General features: G+C 26.2%; 1 protein-coding gene across 6 annotated transcripts; it reads right to left on the bottom strand.

Moving 5' to 3' along the window:
- Window positions 1–62: 62 nt before the first annotated feature.
- On the bottom strand, window positions 63–21313 carry LOC127280058 (synaptosomal-associated protein 25). 6 transcript variants are annotated; one of them, XM_051302806.1, is made up of 7 exons: window positions 21175–21313; window positions 15877–16089; window positions 14826–14867; window positions 9752–9800; window positions 3331–3448; window positions 2477–2750; window positions 63–2180 (listed from the first exon to the last, which is right to left on the bottom strand). In XM_051302806.1, exons 2-7 carry the CDS (start codon window positions 15973–15975, stop codon window positions 2118–2120), a joined length of 645 nt encoding a protein of 214 aa, XP_051158763.1. In that variant the 5' UTR covers window positions 15976–16089; window positions 21175–21313; the 3' UTR covers window positions 63–2117. The 6 variants fall into 6 exon arrangements, with proteins under 6 accessions (XP_051158763.1, XP_051158764.1, XP_051158760.1 ...); XM_051302807.1 differs by lacking the exon at window positions 21175–21313 and adding an exon at window positions 17199–17440; XM_051302803.1 differs by lacking the exon at window positions 21175–21313 and adding an exon at window positions 17224–17440.
- Window positions 21314–21561: the final 248 nt, after the last annotated feature.

Raw genomic sequence — 21561 nt, 5'->3', positions numbered from 1 at the left:
ATTTTGAATTTTGTGAATGTTTTTTTAATAAGTGGTGCAGTGCCAATAGCTTTTTATTTATATTTTTTTTTAAATACGAGATTGACGCCTTTACTCTTCAAAGCCAAATCTCACTATCGTTTCTATATTGTTTGTCTACAGTACATGTACAAGCCTTTTTTTATGTAAATACAGTAATATACAATTTTTTTTTTTTTTTTTTTATTTCATTCTTGGAGTTAAACCTTACTGTGACCTGAGGGCATCGCATCAAGTGCGAGCTCACAAGCGCGCGAGTTATATACCTACGCTACAATGACTCGAGTTTAACTTCCGGGCAATTTTTTTCCCTTATCATTTTTCACAAAATTAAAATTTTATTAAATAAAAAATGCTTCAAAAATTACAATAAAACACAATTAAAAAAAATATTTTACCTTTCAAATAAAAGAAAAATTTATTTTAAAAATGTAAAATAATTTTAAAAAAAATGACAAGAATTTTTTGCAAAAAAAAAAAATGAGCCTGTAAGTTAAAACTCTCGTCGATCGTCACTCCATTCTCGTTTTTGACTTTTTACAATTCGTCATTCTGTTCTACAAAAATTCGTAGAAGAGATATCTACATAACTAAAAGGCGACAAAATTTCAAAGTAAACGTAGTTTTAAGAGAAGTAATTATTTTTGCAAAGAAACAATAAATTACAATTTTTTTTCCGAGCTTTTTCTTTTTCTTTTTTTGCTAATATTCGCTGTGAAATAATAAAAATTCCTTTTTCTTTCTTTTTATCTTTTGGGAAACCCCAGCACAATTCGGTGTAAATATTCATCATAGGAATCGCAGGCAAAATTCTAAAATCCTACACGCGTTCCTCTAATTTATTTATTTATTTATTTTTTTTGTTTAATTTTTTTTTTTTAACAAGCCTATCAAATTCGCCTTACAAAGCCAACCGCCCCTCCAACGTATTCGCTTGACGAATCGCTCCGGGGTCGAAAAATCCTCAAGATGAAAAATGGAAACAGTAAAAAGCGACGTCACTGTTCTATAATGCTTCTATTAAAAACGTTTTATTTTTTAAAAATGATGAAAAAAAATTAATTTTTTTAAAATTAAAAAACATTTCATTGGAAAAAAAAAATGTCGAATTTTAAAAATATAGAAATTTTGATTTTTTGTGAATCAGTGACGATCGCTGGACGCTATGCGTACTTTAATAATCGTTGTTCGCCGACAATGGTCTTTAATTAACGAGATCTCTAAAATATTTATAAGACCTTCTCGAACCTACAAAGATTTGAAAATTGTTTCAACGAATTATCTAAAAGGGACCAAAGTTTTAAATATATTGCTTTTCAAACAATTCGTTCCGAATCCTATTTTTTTTTTTTTTTTTTTATAAATATTTTTATATATATATATATAACTTCACTTTTAGAAATATTTGGGAAAAAAGATTTCCTAGAAAAATAGAATTTTTATTTATGTTTCCGAAAAAATGCACGTTTTTCAAAAAATTTACGTATTTAATAGTAGGAAAAAACGGAAATTTATTATTATTATTTTTAGAGATAAAAAGTGAAGTTCTTTTTTGGACTCGAAACGATTTTTTTTTTTTTAATACTCGACGATTCGAGAGGACTGTTTAAATATGAAGGATGAAATATAGGCCCTTGATTGATATAAAGATTCAAAATTGAATCTGTACGACCAGCGTAAGATCGGAAAATTATTAAGAAAAAAAGAAAAAAAATTCTTGGCCTTATTTAAACAGTTCTTCAAAGGTCTTGGACGATATTTGCGAGCGCATTTTCCCTTTTTGATTTTTTGATTCCATTTTTTTTTCGAAAATTTTAAGAATTTAATTTTTTTTTTTTTTTCTAAAGAGAGGAAGGAATCTTTTCGTTATTATTTCAGCAATTAAGAAGCTGTCGACAAAAATTTTTTTTTGAGACGATGCGCCAGCAAATAATGATGTAGAGATAACTATTAAGTAAATATGCAAATAGCACGTAAGTGAACAGGTAGACACTGAGACGATAAGTAAGTATAAGGGACGATAATGGAAAAAAATGGGGTGTAAGTAGTAGTAACTCGAAGTAGAAGTTCTGACAAATTATTTTTCCATGGAAGTATTTTTATTTGAGCAGCTGATGGGCTCGCTCGTTCGCCACTTGTATCCTCGTCTCGTTCGATTCGCCCTAAAAAAAAAAATTTTTAATTAAAATTTCGAAAAAAAAACACACACTCGAGATCATTATTGTTTCAATGAACTTTTAAAGAAAAAAAAAAATCATCGGATAAGATTATAAAAGAGATATGAAATTCTTTGATAACTAAAGTACACTTGAATAATATTTAATCTTTCTTTCTCATAAAAAGAGATCTTAAGTGAAAGTTTGTTTTTGAAATATTTTGAATCGAGAATTTAGAATTGGAATTTTTATATTTTGCAAGAATTTTTTATTTTCTAACAATAAATAATAAAATAACAGACCTTGCGATTGATCCTGTCGATTTGACGATTTTGGTTTTCCAATTCGCTACCCATGTCGATTGCCATATTTCTCAAGTTGCCGATCATTGTGTTCACTTGACCCATATTTTCCTCCATTTCTGTTTCACGAGCATCACCAGTAATTTTTGCGATATAGCCACTTTGTGGTCCAAGACCATTACGTTCATCCATCACTCGTTGTGGTTGATTGTTCACCACTTTTCCATCGTCGTTTCCCTTCCACGTGCCCTCATCTTCTTTGAAGCTCGAACCCCTTTTAGAAAAAAAAAAAAAAAAAAGAAAACAATAAATGAAAATTGTCAATCACTTTAGAAAATTCGACAAAAAGAAAAATATTTTCACTATTTCCTTGGAAATTTTTCTCTTTAATAAAAAAAAAATAATTTTTCAATATAATCGGAATTTATTGCAAAATTTAAATAATTTCTATAAAAAAAAATAAAAGTATGCTGTATTTTTATTCTTTTTGAAACAAGAAATCCATGATTTTTATGATAAAAAAAAAAATATAAAACAAACTGAATAGCATCTCCGGTTGTATTCTATATTTTCAATCGTTAGAAATTCTCTGTTTTATTTATTTTAAGATCGTATAATACAATTGTTTTTATAAAACGAATAAATCGAGAATCCAATGAAAAAGTTATTTCTTTTTTTTTATTCTCTCGTCTCAAGTCACGCAATATAAATTGAATATACTTCTCTCGTTACTATATTCATTTTTTTTTAATTAGACTGAAAATGAGAAGAGAAAATTCTATTTTTAAAAAATAATTATTTTTTTTCCAAGTAAATATTGAGTTTTAAAAATGATCAAAAGAAAATTTTCATACTTGTTACAAGGAAGTACACAAAGTCCACAGCATTTTTCCATTCCTGTCAGGTTTTTCTCAGCTTCTCGCATATCAGCATTGATCTGGTCCATTCCCTCCTCGATTCGATCCAATTGTTCTGTTTTCATCATAGGGGGATTTGGAAAAAAAGGAAAATTTTTTAGTAAAATATTCTCTACTATGAAAAATTGACGACTGGAAACTAAAAGACTTTTTTTTTTGAAAAAGAAACAACAAGAGACAAGGGAACGGTAAAGATTAACATTTAACAAATACAAGTCTAGTAGTTTCCAAATCGTTGACTTTTTTTTTTTTATTTTAAAACAATTAAAGGCTGGTTGTTTTTAAACATTTTTGTTTTTGCGAGAGGTCATTTTTTACCGAGCGAAAAAAAAACACCCCGATTATAAATAATTATTATAATTTAAAAAAAAAAAAATTGTTCGCTTAAAATTTAAGGAATAAATTTTTCTCGATGAAATATTATTTTTTATTGGCATGGAAAAAATTTCTTTATTCGGATTCAAATGACCTTTTGCGAATCGAATACGATTCGTGCAAATTACCAGAAACCAGGCCTTCGAGAAAAATTGAAAAGTTAATTTTATTTTAATAAAAAAAAAATGGGAATTTCTCTCATTCGCACAGTCATTCAATTTATTTTATCGATACAAATTTTTCATCGTTATTTTTTTTTGTTCCAATATTAGAAAAAAATAATTTTTATTATTAAAATAATAAATCAAATTTAATTTTTGAAAAATTGTCAATATGGAGAGATAAAATTTTAATAGAAAAAAATTTTGAAAAAAATTTTTTTGACAAAAATTTTTAATTTAGAAGCTCGGTAAAAAAAATCAATTATATTCACACACAAAAATACATACGTGCAACATTCAAGAAAACATTCATACAAACATGCAAAACATTCAGACCGATACACTCAAACAAATATACACACAACATTTTTTTTTTTAAAATAAATAAAAAAATTACAATTTTTTAAAAAATTCAATTTTATCCAATACATTGATATTTAAAAAAAAAAACACGTATTCTATGAGAGGTAGAGTAAGAGAGAAAGTTTCAAAATTACAGATGAAATATATAATGACAATACTTCGGAGGAATAAATAAATTTACAAATAACATAATTGAATATAAAAAAAAGCAATGGTTTCTCGTTTTTTGCACGAAGTACGATTGTGTTTGAATATTTGTTACGTAACTAAGAATGCATTTTTTTTAGTAGAAAAATTGCGGGTATTAAAAAAAAAAGATGAAGGTGACGAGTAGAAAATTAGACCGGTGTGGTCGAAGTTTGTGAAATCTCAAAAAAAATTTTTTTTAATTATTTGTATTCAAGTGAAATTAATTTTTTTTTTTATAATTTATTAAAATTAAATAATTATTCTGAATTTTTTTTTTAAATTAACATTTTTCATAGAATCATTTTTGTTAAATCAATATCAAATTAAAAATTAGATAAAAAAAATTGAATCTCAAAATGAGAAAATTGTTTTTATAATAAAAGAACTTGGACCACGAGTGTGAAACCTTTTTTTTTACAAAGGATTTAATTATTTTTGAACGTTGGCTATTAAGGTGTCAGTGCGAGAAAATGATATTAGTAATTAGTAAATTAGTATCGATGATTAGTAAAAAAAAAAAAAGCGGTTTTTTTTTAGATTTTTTTTTCCGTACGTACATTGAAAAGTACACAAGGAGAGTAAGAAGAGCTCCGTTCGGTGTCCCCCGATTCAGTTTTTTTTTTTTTTTTTCTTTTTCATTGGCCTCGGGACCAACTTGAACTTACGTACAACTTGCTTTTGTGTTCAACGTGTGTGTCAACGTATGTGTCGGCGAGGTGGGTTATTTTTTTTTTTTCGTACGAGCTCTGCTTGTGTTGGACAATTTAATGATTATCATTTTAAAAAAAAAAAATTATTTTTTACTATTTTTTTTTTTAAATAATTTGACAATTATATTATTTTAAACTAGCTAGGTGAGATGGCTTACCGCCTTGTTCGTCCAGCATAACGAGGCTTTTCATCCCGACCTCGTGGCTCTAAACAGGCAACCGACGTTAACATCAGAGAAAATCACCGAGTCAAAAAAAAAAAAAACTCATCGTTCCCGGAATTATCTCCTTTTTTCGAAAAAAAAAATAATTTTTATTTTATCGTTAAGAATTAAGAAAGCGAGAGAAAATATGGAAAACAAAAAAAAGGAACAAAAAAAATGCAATTTACATTTACAAGAAGTAAATCCTGGGAACGAAAGAGTTAAAATATTCATCTAGCGTCGTTTATACGTTGCATATAATAGCCCTTGATAATAAATTAGTCCTCCGGAGGGATGAGAGGATTTATAAAATGGTTAGTCGTCGATGTAAATTGATGTAATCTTCTCGTAAATGATAACAATGATAAAGACCTTTTATGAGAATATTTCCATTATATAAATTCAAAAACACAGAAAACAAAAAGATGCTCTTCTGGATAATGTTGTAAACTGCTATTACTAACAGACAACTTTTGATTAATTATAAATTCAATCTCTTCGTTTCCACCGGAATTTAATTCCAACTTGTTTATATCAGCTTTTCATTTCTCTCTTCTTTTTCTTCCATTATTCAAAAAATTTATCCAATAATTTATTATCTTCAATTAAATTATTCTTTTTTTTTACTATACAAATTGGAAGCAATCTGGTGCAAACGTAGATGAATTTTCCACTGCAAAAAAAAAAAGATTCGATTAGAATTTAGAAAAAAAATTATTTTTAAAAATACTAATAAATTTATTCCAGTCAAATCTTTTTTTCAATATTAAATAAATAAAAATATTTTTTGTCTCTTTTTTAAAAATTGACGGCAATAATTAAAATATGCCGAGAGCGACGAAGAGACACCGAGCGAAATAAGCAATAAGACAAAAAAAAAATGGTTAGAATATTAGTAAGTTATAGAAAAAAAAAAAGAATTTAGAATCAAGATTAGAAATATATAGGAAAAATTCGCACATTTAAACACGGTCCTTTTGGCCAGAGAGAAGATAAATATATAGCAGCAGCCGCGACCAAATATAATATAGCCACATTTAAAAAATCGAATTCAATTTTGCATTTAATTTTGCTTTTCAAAAATTTCTTGCTTACCGCCTTGGTGGTCTAACATCGTCAGTACGTTCGCTCCGGTTTCCTCGCTCTACAATTGGCCCACGAAACGGAAATGAAAAATCATTCAGTGATGCAAAAAAAAAAACTGCGGAAAAAATTCGGACAAAAAAAAAAATGCACCGCACGTTTCGACTTTTTTGTTTAAAATAATTATTTTATTAATTTATATAAATAATTTTAGTTAATTATTAAAATAAAAAATTTAATTATTATTAACAATAAATTTTATTTTTTTTTTTGGTAATAATAATTATTTTTCAGTTTTGAAAAAAGAAAATATTCTTGAGACGAAACGAACGGTGTAAAATAATAAATAGGGTCCATGAGATAGTGTGATGAGAGGCAAAATAAACAAAAAAGCTTATTACAAACAAATTACCACTCGCTGATGTTAATTTAAATAAACTTCTCTCGGTAGTGAGATAGAATTAAATTTCTTAATGAGAAAATTTCCAACAAGTTGTTTTTGCGATATTAAAATCTCAAAATTTGAAACAGAATTAAATAACAACTTTTTAAATTAAAACAAATTTTTTTTAAAATAAAAAATCAAAATTGTCAATTTTTATATTTTCCAAAAAATTATTTAACGAGTGATAAATTTTTTTTCAGGACAAAAATAAAAAACGCGAATGAAATGATTATGAAAAATAATATTTTTTTTACTATTTTCTAGATATGAGAAATTTATTGATAAAAGTATCAAAATCAAAAATGGTAAATTAAAAACATTTAAAAAAATGAATACTGTTTTTTTTATATTTGTTAATTCGATTGAAATAAAATATTTATTTAACAAATTAAATAATTTTTAAAAGAAAAAAAAAGTAGAAAATAAATGCAATGAGAGATAATTAAAAACTGAAAAAAAATGATATCTAACAATTATTACATGGTACAGACAGCTACTGCTATAACAAATATGTTGCAAATATATGTGAAACGAATTATCGCTAGAATTATAAAGCAACACAGCTAGAAGCCTTTTTTTTTTTAGATGTAAACTAATAATGAAAACGTGTCTGCGAGCGCGCACGAAATGATTTTAATAAATTAGTCTTTTAAAATAAATTTTTTAAAATAAATTTTTTTAAAAATAAATTAGTCGCGCGCCCTCCAAAAATTTTTTTACTAAATAAAAATTCCCAAAACGGAGAAAAAAAATATTTTTTTTTTTCACTCTGAAAATTCCAAATGTATATATTAAATTAAAAAAAATAATCGTAAATATTAATTTTTAGTTTTAAATCAATTAATCCGTTCAAAAAAAAAAATTTAATTTTTTTTTTTGAAAAAAATTCGAAATTGGAGTAAGAAAATTAAAAAAAAGTACGTAGAGAAAAAAAATATATTTTGAAGTGAAAAAAAAAAATTGGGAAAAAATGTGCACGCGCACAAACACGCATTTTTTCCATTTTTTTTTTTTTAATTTAAAAAGTTGTTATTTTCCGTGTAATTTTATGCGACAGCTTTTAGGAAAGTTCCAATAAAACCATAATTATTAAAAAAAAAAATAAAATTACAAAAACAATTTTTTTTATTACCGTGTAGCAAATTTAATACATAAATAATTGCAATTGTAAATTGATTTCAAATATTTTATTGTCGTATTATATTATTTTCATTTTATTGTCACAATAATTTTATTGTCTGTAATTTTTTTTTTTTACGAGTTCTTTTATATTTTTTTTTATATGGCCCTTAAAATAAAAAATTTTTTAAATTTAATTCAAATTGAAACTATATTTTTTGGGACTCTCAAAAAGCTGACGATAAATATTACACTGTGAATGAATTTTTTTTTTTGAAATCAGCTTCATGAATAAATTTTAATTGTTAAAAAAATTTCGAATTTTTTTGGCCAGGTTTTTTTTTCTTTTTTTTTAATAATTGGACAGGACATAATCGGTTATAAGGAACATAGACAAACACAGAGAAAGAGACAGAGATCTTTGACAAGCTACTGTGAGTATTAATATTATAACATTAATAAAAAAAAAAAATAAAAAAAATAGATTTTTTTTTTCTGTAGTAGAGCGTAGCAGTAGCGGTAGCAGTAGTAATTTAGTAAATAGTATTCCAATATTAGTTTAGTAGTAGTAAAATTAGTAATTACTAGAACTAGTAGAAATAGTATTAAAATTAGTAATAGCATGTATCAGAAAAAAAAATTAAGTCCGTTTTGGTAAGAATAAAATAAAAAAAAAAAATAGGTTCTAGAAGTTGTTGTATAGTAGTAGCAGTATTCAAATAGTAGCACTACCGGCATTGAAAATTTTGTTTTGAAAAATTGTTTGAAAAAGATAAAAAAAATAGTGAAAGTAAAAATTTATAGAGATAAGAGTAGAAAATAAAAATCCTAATTCTAAAAATCAAGTGTTACTAAAAATCTAAAAATCGATTTTTTTTTCTTTGTCAAGTGTCAAGAATGTTTGTCCTTTTTTCTTAATATTAAATTTATTTTTTTTTGTTCTAAATTTTTTTTTGTTTAAAATTTTTTTTTTGTTCTAAATTTTTTTTTATATTATTTTTCATCACAGTTAATGTTTTGGGTGAAGTGTATACTTTGAGGAACTGTAACCCCTTGGGAAGAGACTAAAGCCTATCATGATTGGCCCTTTAATTAAGCAAATTTATCAGCCTCACCATTATTGGTTTCTTCAAGACCAACTAATTTTCCACAAATTAATTTATATAATATTAAATTACACTTATTGTAACAGCAATCAAGTTACTTTTTTTTTTAATTATTTCTTCTTTTTTAGTAAATTATTATTCTCGTACGATTGTCAACCAACACCTTACCAACCAACGAAAGCAAGGACGTGTATATCAAAAAAATTTTTTTTATTATTCATGCTACAAGAGCAAATTTTGTTACCTTTGGGCAGAAATTTATAAAAAAAGGGATAAAATTTCAATTCTATTTTACAATTAGTTTTTTTTCATATATTTTTCGAAATAAAAGAAAATTAGGATGAAAAAAAAAATTAATGCTAAAATATTTTTAATTTTAATTTGTAAAAAAAATTAAATATTTAATAAGTTAATTCCTTTACTTTCTATAAAACTATTAATAAAAATTGTTGAATTTGAACAAGTCTGGCTTCTGAAAAAACGTTGGGGATTAAAAAAGGGAATTTTTTATTTTTTGTTTTTTTTTTCCTTCTGAATCGGTAGAATTTGCTTTTTATATATTTTTTTTTTTTTTTTTTTTTTGGTAAAAGAGCGATAGACTCACCTCCCTGGTCATCGAGTGCGACCAGAGTACGGATGCCGGCCTCCTTGCTCTACAGAAATGAGGCAGCACAACACAAACAACCACCACCAGTGTTAAAGAGTTCGTATATAGTATATATAGTAATATTAGTAGGTAATTAGTATATATGGATAGTATAAAAGAGTAAACGATGCGTGATGCTTTTCAAAAGCTTTTGCAAAAGAGGAAGCACACGATTTCCTCTCGACATTCATATAGCAAAAAATTAATTCTAAAAATTTAACAATTTCTTTCTTTTTTTTTTTATTCTTCTCTCTATTTACTTTTTTTATTTTCTTTATTCTAATCGCCAAATTTTTTTTGGAGATTCCAAAAATTTTTTTTTGAAAAAAAAATTTCATATTAAAATATTTTTCCCCAATAAATAGAATTTATAAAAAAGAATTATAAAATTAAATTATTTTTTTTTTAAATATCAAAAATGATAATTTAAATTATAAATTAAATTCTAAAATTTTTTCTTTACACTTTTTTTTACGAATCGATATTCTCTGTTACGGGAAAAATCGAGGAATATATATTTTTTTCTTCTATTCTCGTGTGTATTATTTAATTTTTCTTTTTTTTATTAAGGAAAGCAGTTCGTGTGCTTCCTCTTTTAAGTATTAGTTTTTTAACAATTATAATAGAATAGAACCTGAAGGATCGTCTGTCTCGTCACTCCCGTCATTGAACCGCATTTTATCCAAAAAAAAAAACCCCCGATAGGCTCGAATTAAATTAAGAAACGAAAAAAGAAATTAAAAATAAAAAAACCGAAATAACTTCAAAAAAAAAAATGTTGAATATTAAATTATTTTAAATAATCAAAATCAAAAATTATTTAACAAATATTTAAATTAAATAATTTTTTTTTGAAAATTTTCAAAAAAAGCAAAACTAATTTAATTGCAACAGTTCGAATAATATAGACTAGAAAAAGAAAACAAAAAAAAACATTAAACTTTATAATGAAAATTCTAAAAATGGTAAAAATAAATAAAACCGATTTTAATTGCTCGACTCGAGCGATTTCTTTTTTTTTTCATTTTTCCCACGCTTTGGCAATTATTATTATTATTATTATAATTGAATATTAATCTTTATGTCTTCTTTAAATAGAAATTTTTGCTTGCATTAAAATTTTTATCATTATTTCAAATGAAATAATAATTTTAAATTCGAGCCTCTCGTTAATTCTTTGCGAGAGTGACGGTGTGTACCTGTCCAGACGTGTACTTGTTCTGGCTGGTTTAAAAAAAAAAATCATCATTTTTCAGGAAGGTGATATGGTGATTGGTGATATATCAGTCCAAAACGATTGAGAATGAGTTGAGTGAGTAGATGAGTTGAGTGCAGAATTTCCAATTTAATTATTATCATTATTATATATTGAGGACATCAATAATATATAAAAACTCGAGGCGTAACACGTTCCCATAAATTTCAAGACATTTTCCAATATTCAGAAAAAATAAAATAATTTCTAATAATCTCTACCTGAAAAAAATTTTTAAAAAACCATTAGAATTCATATAATAAAACAAAAAGAAAATTTTAATTTGGAAAAAAAATCGAATTTCGTTATTTAAGAATTGTAATAAAAAAAAAGGAAAAATAAACCTTTAAAATAAATTGAAAATAAACTCTTGGAGGATTTAATTTGAATATTAAAATATCTATACAAATAAATCAATAAAAGTCGAGGAGATTTTGAAAAAGTTTCAATGAATCGTGATTGATTTCAACAATAAATTCACAAGGGTGACAATTTTAAATATAAAAATAAATAAATTCTTTCAATAAAATATGAGACAGTATACAAGTCAATCGATTACATTAAAACTATAGACTGTAGATTTAAAAAAAGAAAAAAAAATAATATATTTTTGCATAAAAGAGAAATAATAAAAAAAAATATTTATAATAGAAATTCTTCGCACTTTTTTTTTTATTTTATAAAGGAAAAATTACGTCATATTTGTTTCAATCATTATTTTAAATATACATAATCAAGTCACGAGTCATTATTGTTGAAAGGAAACAATTTACACGAGAAAGTAATTTTTTTTTCTCATTACGGCAAAAATGGTATTTTCAATTTTATTCGAAAAAAAAATTATTATGAAATTGGAAAAGAGCAATTTTCAAAAAAAAAATTTAATAATTTTTTCCCCCTATTAAATAATCAAAAAAAATTGTCCTTGAAATATGCGATGACGTCACGCCTCAGTGTATAGGATTGAAAATAATGGTGAGAGAGAAATAGAGAGAGAGAGAGAGATACAGAGAAATGGAAAATTAGACAGAAAAATAGAGCAAAGGTATAGAGACATCAAAGATAATGCAAGTGGGCTCACCATGCGTGTGCATGCCCTTTCAAATATCCAAGAGATTAAAAATCGGAATTAAGATATCGTATATAAAATTTGCAGAAAACAGGGTCAAGGATATTGTGCCAGTAACAATGATAAATAAATAAATAAAAAATAATTTGAATTTTCATTTTTTTTTTTAAATATTAATATTTTCAGAATCTGAATTTTAAACATTATTTTTTTTTTCAATTTCTAAAAGCATTGAAAAAAAGGAGAATTATAAAAATCATGCGTTTTGGTTATTGGATTAGAAAAAAAAAATTCTTTTAAAAAAAACAGAAAAAGGGAAAAAAATAGGACAAAAAAGTGCGAGATGCTGGATCCTCGTGCCTGCCTAGGTGTGAATTTTTTTTTTTAGACTATCTTTTTTTTGTGTCTGGATTTCAGTAGTAGTATTTTTTTTAAGTTTTTTTTTTTTTAGACACTTAAAACACAGATAGTACAACAGGTCAGCCACTAACATCATAGAAAGACAGCAAAAGAGCAACGCCAGCAATTTGGCAGCAACAGCAGCAGCAACACAGCACGTGTGGTTGTGTGTACGTACATCAACACAATTATCATAAAAATTCCTAATTTTTTTTTTTTTTGTGTAATACCATAAAACCATTTGATCAATTTGAAAAAATTGATCGATTGACAAAAGATCTGGAGAGAGAGAGAGAGAGAGAAATAGAAAGAGAAAAATAGAGAGAGAGACAATTATTAGGCAGAAACTATTTTGATTGCAAATAATTTTCGACGAGCGTAGGAATTTAATTAATTTATAATTTATTTTTAATAATTTCATTTTTGAAATATTTATCAAATTTTTTTATTTTCAAATTAATTTTTTTATAGTTTAATTAAAAATAATTTTGTTTAAATTTTCAATTTTTTCCAATTTCAATAAAGAAAAAATAATTCCTTATGGAAAAATATCGATACGAATATACAAACTGAGTTGAAAATTATATATTTGATATTGATAAAAATGGTAAATGTCAAGGCAAAATATTATTCTGGAATAATGAAAGTGGTTCCGTTATTTTACATTCAAATTTAAAAAAAAAAATTTTTTTTTCTAAATAATTATTGTGAGAATATTTCAAATTTGTTTTTGATTAAAATGATCCATTTTCAATTATAATAATTAGAAATATTTTTACTAAAAAATTTAAAAAAAAAATTATAATTAGAAATAGTAAAAAAAAAAAAATTATTTATTTCAATAAAAATAAATAAAATAATAAAATTATGAAATTTAAAAAAGAAGTCAGTTATGACTTAGAGCCCTTTGAAAAATCGATGAGACAAGTGCAGCTAATGTCTCCGACTGTATCAAGAAAGCTATTTACGAGGTGAAAGGTCATTCAACGCCTCCACTTTCGATACCAGCTTCTTGCGTCTTATCATTTTTATCAATTCCTCTTATTCACGATTACTAGATCAATGCACTCGTGTGATTTTTAATTTTTCTCCATTGCAATTTTTTAATTATTTAAATTAAAAATTAATTTTTTTATTCTAATATATTTATTTTCAAATGACATTAAATAAAAAAAAAATATATCTCAATAACGAAACAGAAAAAAAGCGATATTTGAAAAATAAAAATATTCAAATAAAAAATAGCAAAACTAAAAAACGAAAAATAGAGATAAAAATAACGAGCCGAAAAATAGAAATGAATGGAAAAAAAAGAGAGAAAGAGAGAGATAAAAAAAAGGGGGGACTGACAAAAGAGGGTTCATCCACCAACCCCTCTTGATAAAAATGTAGTCATCCTACGCTCGTCGACGTTTTATTGCTCGCTGAGAGAATAAAGAGTGGAGTGAGAGGGTAAAAACAGGAGCATTTGAAAGAACAGTGAACAAAAAAAAAAGAAAAAAAATAACACATAGAAGGATCAATTAGGGGTGTGCCACGGAATAGAAGGTCAAAAAACAGATGCAAAAAAAAAAAATAGAAGGGGATCATCTTCCACACACTGACGTCGATGGAACAGTCGATGAAATCACATGAGGAAGGTACACAGACACAGGATGCAATGCGGTGGGCCCTAGAAGACGAATCCTTCAAAACGGAGGATAACACGCAGATTTTTTTTTTCCAATTCGCATCTTTACTTGGAACGACGACGACGACGACGAGTCATCACTTTTTTTTTTTTTTTTTTATAATCTTACACCTAAGAATCTAATCCGAGAGCCAATTTACCACACAGGCAACGCATCACAGCATCAATCTTAATTTATTTTTTTAGGCGATTTTATTTTCAATTTCTGTTAAATAATTATTAAATTAACTAATTTTTTTAAAAAATGGCTTTAAGGCTGGAGACGTGGTGTCTGTGTGGTTTTACAATATTTTATGCTCTTGATTACATATATGATTAAATAGTTTTAGCTTTACAAACGCTGATCGTTCGACGTTTATCATTTCAACGAGTAAAAAGAAGAGAGAGAGAAAAAAAAAATTTTCGATTCAAATTCAATTAGAATGAATTCATTGAATAGAATAGCGTTTACATATTAATTTGAAGCAAAGAAGGAATGCAATGTGTGCTCGCCATGCGATTAGTGATTAAAACAGGACGTCGATGCGACGAGCCTTGTAAAGCTTTCAAGTCCCTGATTTCAAGAGACAATTATAGAATATACGAGGAAAAAATAGTCTTGCTTTTAAAAGTGACTTACCTCCTCGCATAATGCCAACATTCGTCTCGTACTTTCCAGCGACTGAAATTTAAAAAATTAAATAATTAAAAAAAAATAATTAAAAAATAATAATTATTATTAAGTGGTAGCAATTATTTCTCGAATTAAATTAAAACTTCCATTATAATAATAATAATAATAATACTCTCTATTAATATTAAAATTCAATTTATCAACTATTCAATTAATTGACAATTTATCATTGATAAATGTGATTAATAATTTTTAAATATTTTTTTGAAGTATTTTTTAAAAATATTATTTTTTAATAATTTGTAATCACTGTTAATTTTATTTTCACTAACAATTTGTTAATTAAATTTATTTGAAATTAATAAAAAAATTATCATTAATTTGATAATTAAAATCCTTATCACAATATTAATTCAATTTTCATAAATTTTAATTTTAATTAATTTGATAATTAGAATTATTATATATTAGTTTCGTAATTGTGCCCTATTTTGCTTTTACGAATTTATCTAATTTTATGTAATTAAAATTTTACGACTTTTTATATATGATTTTCAAATAAATGTGAGTAAGAAAAAAAATATATAAAGCCTTATTAGTTGTTTTTTTTTTTTTTTTTTGGAAGTTCAAAAAGGCCTGGGAGATTAACGTCGAAAAGATAAGAATATATCTCATTTAGTTTTCCTCTCTCGATTTTTTTTTTTCAAGAATCTTTCGGATACACTAAAAAAATTATTATCAGATGATAATTGATTCCTCGCTATATATATATATGCTCAAAAAAAATTAGAGATAAAATTTTTCTATTGAAAAACTTTTCAATAAAATGTTTTCAGTTAAAATGAATTTTCCTGTAAAAAAAAAATCGAAAAACTTCTTAATGGGAAAACTTTTTCAAAAATTAAATTCTTGCTACAAAAACAAATTTGGCAACTCATTAGCATATTTGGCAAAAAAAAATAAAGAAGATGAAATTTTATACAAAAAAAAAATGGAAATAAAATTTGCAGATAATTTTTTCATTTTTAGAATAGGAAAAATTTAATGAATTTTTCACCTCATCTGCCGTTTGCTGTGATTTCATTTGCAATTCCTGCAGTTCCGTTCTCGGCGGGCCTGTCTCGCCATGCGCTTCAGCTGACGTTGGGGCCGGCATATTTGCTGCAATTTACTGTCCCTCTTTCCTGTTAACCTTTCCGTTGACACCTAAATTTCTTCTTCAACGTCGACTGTCGACGTTACTTTTTCAAGCGAACGACAACTCTGTCTCCTGAAAAAAAAATAAATCATCAGCTTTTTGTTTCTCTTTACTCAATCATTTTTTTTTTCATTATTACTATTTTATTTATTCACTGTTATTTATAAAAAAAAATGTTCTCATAATTTTTTGTTTTTAAAATACAAGATTTACATCATTTTTATTTTCAAATTCCACTAATGTCACTATTCATGAATAATGAATAATAGCAAACAAAAACCAGATGTTTGAAAATAATAAGAAAAATACTTTCAGTCTATTGCAAAGTGATTTGAATATTTCAATGTCATTCAAAGTAAATTGAATTATTAAATTCAATATATAAAATTAAAATTCGAAACCATAGAAAGTCGACCAAAAGGTGAAACGAAAATAAAAAAAACGCCAAAACTAAATAAAGAAAAAAAAAATGATTGCAACACTAAATTGTGCTACAAATAAAAATTCTCTCGACCGTTGCACAATATTTAGCAATATTATCCGCTCATAGACGAGTGATTTGTTCACTCGAAAAAAGAACGAGTTCAAATTAATTCTGCTCCAATGAACTTTTCGACAGTGATCATTTTTTTTTTCTACTTTTTTTTTTCTGTATGGCAGAATGATCTTCAAAGGGCAATTGATCGATGGATCGATCTTGTCAACCGATAAGGTAGTTTGCAATGATCGTAAATGGGTAGAAAGAGAGAGACATAGATAGAAACAGAGAAGGTGGAAAAGCAAATTCTAACCGAAGAAGAGAAAGGTGTATAGGAGTAGAGAAAATCAATAGCTTGTATCGTTTTGCGCGCAAGTGCAAACACCACGTGTATACCCCGTCTTTAGTACATGCAATGATTCGTCATTATGATAGATAAAAAAAAAAAAATACCTCCAATTTCTTTTTCAGTAGCACCACTTTCAAAAAATCAAAACCACCATAAGAATTTGAAAAAAATAACATTTCTCAAAAAATTACAAAATGGAAAATTAATTTTGAAAAAACACTTTGAAGTCTAACTAAATGTCAAATGAATGTCGTGGAGGATAATCACAAAAATGAAATAAAGAAATCTCGTTTCTAAAGGAAAAAAAGAGTGTTAAATCTTTTTTTTTTTTTTTTTTTTGTGATACAGGGTCACCTCTGGTCCTTGGATTGACGATCACCTCGATTTTGAAGCTGAGAGAATTTCCTCAGAAGGACGACTCTCTGGGATCATGAGGAGCACAGAACAGTGATTTTTTTTTTCCACCTCTTTTTTTGTGTGTGGAAAATGACTCGAAAACTACGAGAAGATACGTCACCGAATCACCACCATGATCAGGAGGAGAATAAGAAATTTGCAAAAATTTCTAAATGACGAGAGAGAGAGAGAGGACAAAAGGACAACCGAGGATTCGCGGGAATAACCGAACACAATTGCTTCGGCGCAAGTCGATAACTTCCGCACGCGCGCGAAGAGAAAAAGGACTCCAATTTTCCTACCGCTATATACATATATTCTTTTTCTCTCATTTCAGCCGCGCAAAATCAGCCAGGATCCATTGGAAAAACACTTCTCACAACGTTCAAATATCAACTACGACTGGCACCAATTATTTCTCCCTCACAATTAATTTTTTTTTCCGCCCTCGAGAATCATGTTCCGGCGGAGATATCTAGTCACGTGATTTTTTTTTATTGCTCATGATGATGATGATGATTTTTTTTCCCCATTAATTCTATTTTTAAATCGATAAAAGTAAGTTGACCTCCAATATTCTGGACCAAGAATTTTTCAAAAAAGAAAAACTAGAGACATCCACCAAATACGATCTCTCTGTGCTTATTATTTATGCAGAGCTTCGAATTATTTACGAAAAGAGAAAGAGAGAGAGAATCCTCTCTATAAAGAAGTTTCGAAATATCTCTCCGCCTTTTCACGTTAATTTAAATCCTGTAAATAAAAAATAAAATTGTCAATAAATTACGCTTTTAAAATTAAATATCGGAGAAATAAATAAATTCAAGAAAATTGAGAATTGAAAACAAAAAAAAAGAAAATAGAAACAAAAGAATGTGAAAAAAAATAAATTAAAAAATGAAAATAACTAAAGCGGAGAAAATAAATAATAAAAAGGAGAAAATCGTTGCTTAAATATTTTTTGAGTCATACCCTTGCAATTTATCGTATTATCTAATTAAGAAAATACCGTAATTATCGTCCCGTTCAAAATTGAGGGGTTTTTTTTTAATGAATATTTATCGCCTAGTGTAAATGAGCATCATTCCTATATCTAAAATTTAATGTCCCAGGATATGAATTTACAGATCAGTTTCTCCAATTTAACGAAAGTTTTTAAAAAGCTCTTTAAGTTTTCAAAACATGGAAGTAGAAAAAAAAAGTCAATTAGAGAAAAAAAAACCGGAAATTTCATTTTTCCTAATTATGATAAACAAAATAACTAATTGATAATTATTTTGCAAAAATTTTTCACATTCTCATTAAACACTCAACTTTTTTTTTTTCATTTTAAAATTGGATTTTATTTTATCATTATTGGCAGAATAGAAGACTAATCATTTTCAGAGTGCGTCATTATCGTCGTGCGTGAATCGAATATTGATTAACAATTAATTGGCTTCCACATTCTATCTATACATCGACAGTTCTGTCTCACTTTGTCAATATAATAATAATAAATTCTATTTTCATTTATAGGCTAATATCTCTCTCTCTCTCTATTTCTTTTGACAATAAAATTGGAGTCGGAAAAAATCATGAATTTTTTCAGTCAAATCTTCAAAAAAAAGGTGAGACTTTTTTTTGTCAACTTTCGTTGAGTAATTAGGAATTTTATTATTGCTGTTTTACTATGTGAAAGTTGACTAACGACATTTAGATCTCGAACATTGAACCTGGGTATTAACGTAACTGTAATTTAAATTGCAGGTCAATTTCTCCGCGCAGGAAATTATTCTTTTATATATACAATTTATACAGATTATTATTTTTGACAATTTTTTTTTTTTGGGGAAATTTTTAACGATGAATATAAAACTTCAGGCACTTTAGTTTTTTATTCTAAAGTTTTTCCTGATGAAAAAACTTAATTAATTGATTAGGAAAATTTTTCGGTGAAAAGATTGTTGTAAAATAAATATCGTTAATGGAGGATATTTTTCAATGGAAAGTTTGTTTTTTTTGTTGTTGTCTTTAATGCACTGGCAATAGTGCAGAATAAGAACAATCGTGACAATTTTCTTTGGCATTAGAGTAGACTGGTGTGCCAGCGACCTGCGTGACCATGACCAAGGTCGGCGCAGCACACTACAGGTCACCTCAAGTATATCTATTGGGAGAAAAGTGGGGTGTTTCATCACTCGTTGCAAGGTTGTATAAACGCTCTTCTGTAAAAGGCTACAACACAATACCCTTATTGATTTTATGCCTTTTACTTTAGATTCCAATCATTAATCAAACTCCAAATAACCGAGAGAGAGAGAGAGAAAAAAACCAGCTTCAGCGATTTAGATTTTAATATAGTATAAAATTTCTCCTTTTTCAAAATCTTCCTTTTTGCCATCTAAAAAAAAAAAATTGCTCCAAAATGAAATTTGTATTAAGTTTCAAAATTAATTTTATAAATGTGTAAAATTTTACCTTTTTTTTTGCTAAATTGTTTTAATTTCCTTTCTCGATAATAAATTACAACAATTATTATCCTTACTTTCACTTTTATATTTCTCGTCTAATCGACAAAAAAAAAAAACTTGGATAAATCTAGACTTGTATTTTGAGAGCTTCAATTACGTGATGAATAATTAGATCCAAAGAGGTCAATGTTAATTGTTAATTCCTCTGGCGTAATATTTTTCAAGAAGCCAATTTGAAGATTAAAAAAAAAGAAAAAAATTTTCTCAAATCTAAATTCCAAATTCTAATAAATTTCTTTGCAAAATATTTTTTATGTCATCCATTTTTAAAAATAGATAAAATTTTATCTTCCTTCTCTGTAAAAAAAAGAAACACTAAATCAATTTTTTAAATAAAAAATAATTTTTTTATTTTAAGAAAATTTATTCTATTTTTGAAAAATTGAAATTTATTTTTTTCTTCCAAAAGATAAATATGGAATTTGTGTATCATTATTCTATCAACAGATATTATACAAGAAACAATTAACTTTCTCTTTAAGGTCTGTTTCTAATTCTAGGAATAAAATTTTAAATTAATAATTCATTATTATATTTTATTATTTTTAATCAAATTTTTAACTAGAAATTAAGAAAATTGTCTTTCTAGGGCGCTCCCGAATCTTTTATAATCAACTGATTATATTATCAAAAAAAAAAAGAAAAAAAAAGCGTGTGTACGAGAATATCAAACACGCTCGTTTACTTTCAGTCACGCGATGTAACTGCACTAAACGTGAAATGTCCGTTCAATCTCCAATAACGGCATGGTTCGAGGATCTTTACGACATTGATTTTTATCAATATTGTGAGTTATCATTAATAAAAATCAATTTTTTTTAGCAAAAAAGAAAAAATTCGTTTGATAAAGTAATTTAAATACTATTACATATTTCTCATTTACCTCACATTCTTTCAATTTCCAGTTTTTTTAAATTAAAAAAATTTTTTAAACATAAACTTTTTTTCTATTAAAAATATTATTTTTCATTTTTATTAAAAATAATTTTTAAAAAAATCCTCCCCTATATAAAATGCAATAAATTTGGTTTTTAATGAAAACATTTTAAAAATATGTAAATTCATGTAAATCGAAAAAAAATACGTAAACAAAATGCAACAATGATAAGACAAGCAATATTTTTATTTCTATATCTTGAAAAAAATAATTAAATGTGTAAATTAATTAATAATTGAATGTGTATATAAATTTTGTGTGAAAATAAAATAAATGTAAGAGAAATTATAATCACAATAATATTATAAGTGAATAATGTGCAAATGGAGAAAATAAAAAGAAACTAGTGTGGTTGGGAGGTTAAAAAATCGATAGGTGTGTGCTGCATAGAGCAACAACCATTTTTACATGAATTTCCAAGAATCTTTCCTACATTGCTGATGCATCTTAACCATAGGAGTTTATTGTAAACACCGTTACTTACCAGTTTTTTTTTTTCTCCACTAACTGTCGAATTCCAAACAAGTTCACTGTCACGAATACTTCACTTATAAAAAACAATAAAACACTGACGTTTTACTAGTACCAAGAGATTCTCGCGGCTCTACACGCAATCGCAACATTAGTCTGACAGCCGGAAATCGTCATAGCGCTTTCTACAATACACTTGACTCACATAGTTCTCAACAATAATTCAAATCAGTTTGAACAATATTTAATATTCCACAAGAAGAAATTATTGAAAAATTATTTAATTAAATCCTCTCAATGTGTCTTCGAATATTCATTCAAAGACAAATATTGGAAATACATTTATATACAATGAAAACTTTAAATGAAAGTGAAACCGGAAACAGATGTCGTTGTTAAG

The sequence above is a fragment of the Leptopilina boulardi genome, unplaced genomic scaffold (assembly GCF_019393585.1).
Source record: "Leptopilina boulardi isolate dan_hultmark-lab unplaced genomic scaffold, ZJU_Lbou_2.1 LbouV2_229, whole genome shotgun sequence".
NCBI lineage: Eukaryota > Metazoa > Arthropoda > Insecta > Hymenoptera > Figitidae > Leptopilina > Leptopilina boulardi.
Note: the sequence above shows the minus strand (reverse complement) of the source record. Positions and strands in the feature narration are given on the sequence as shown.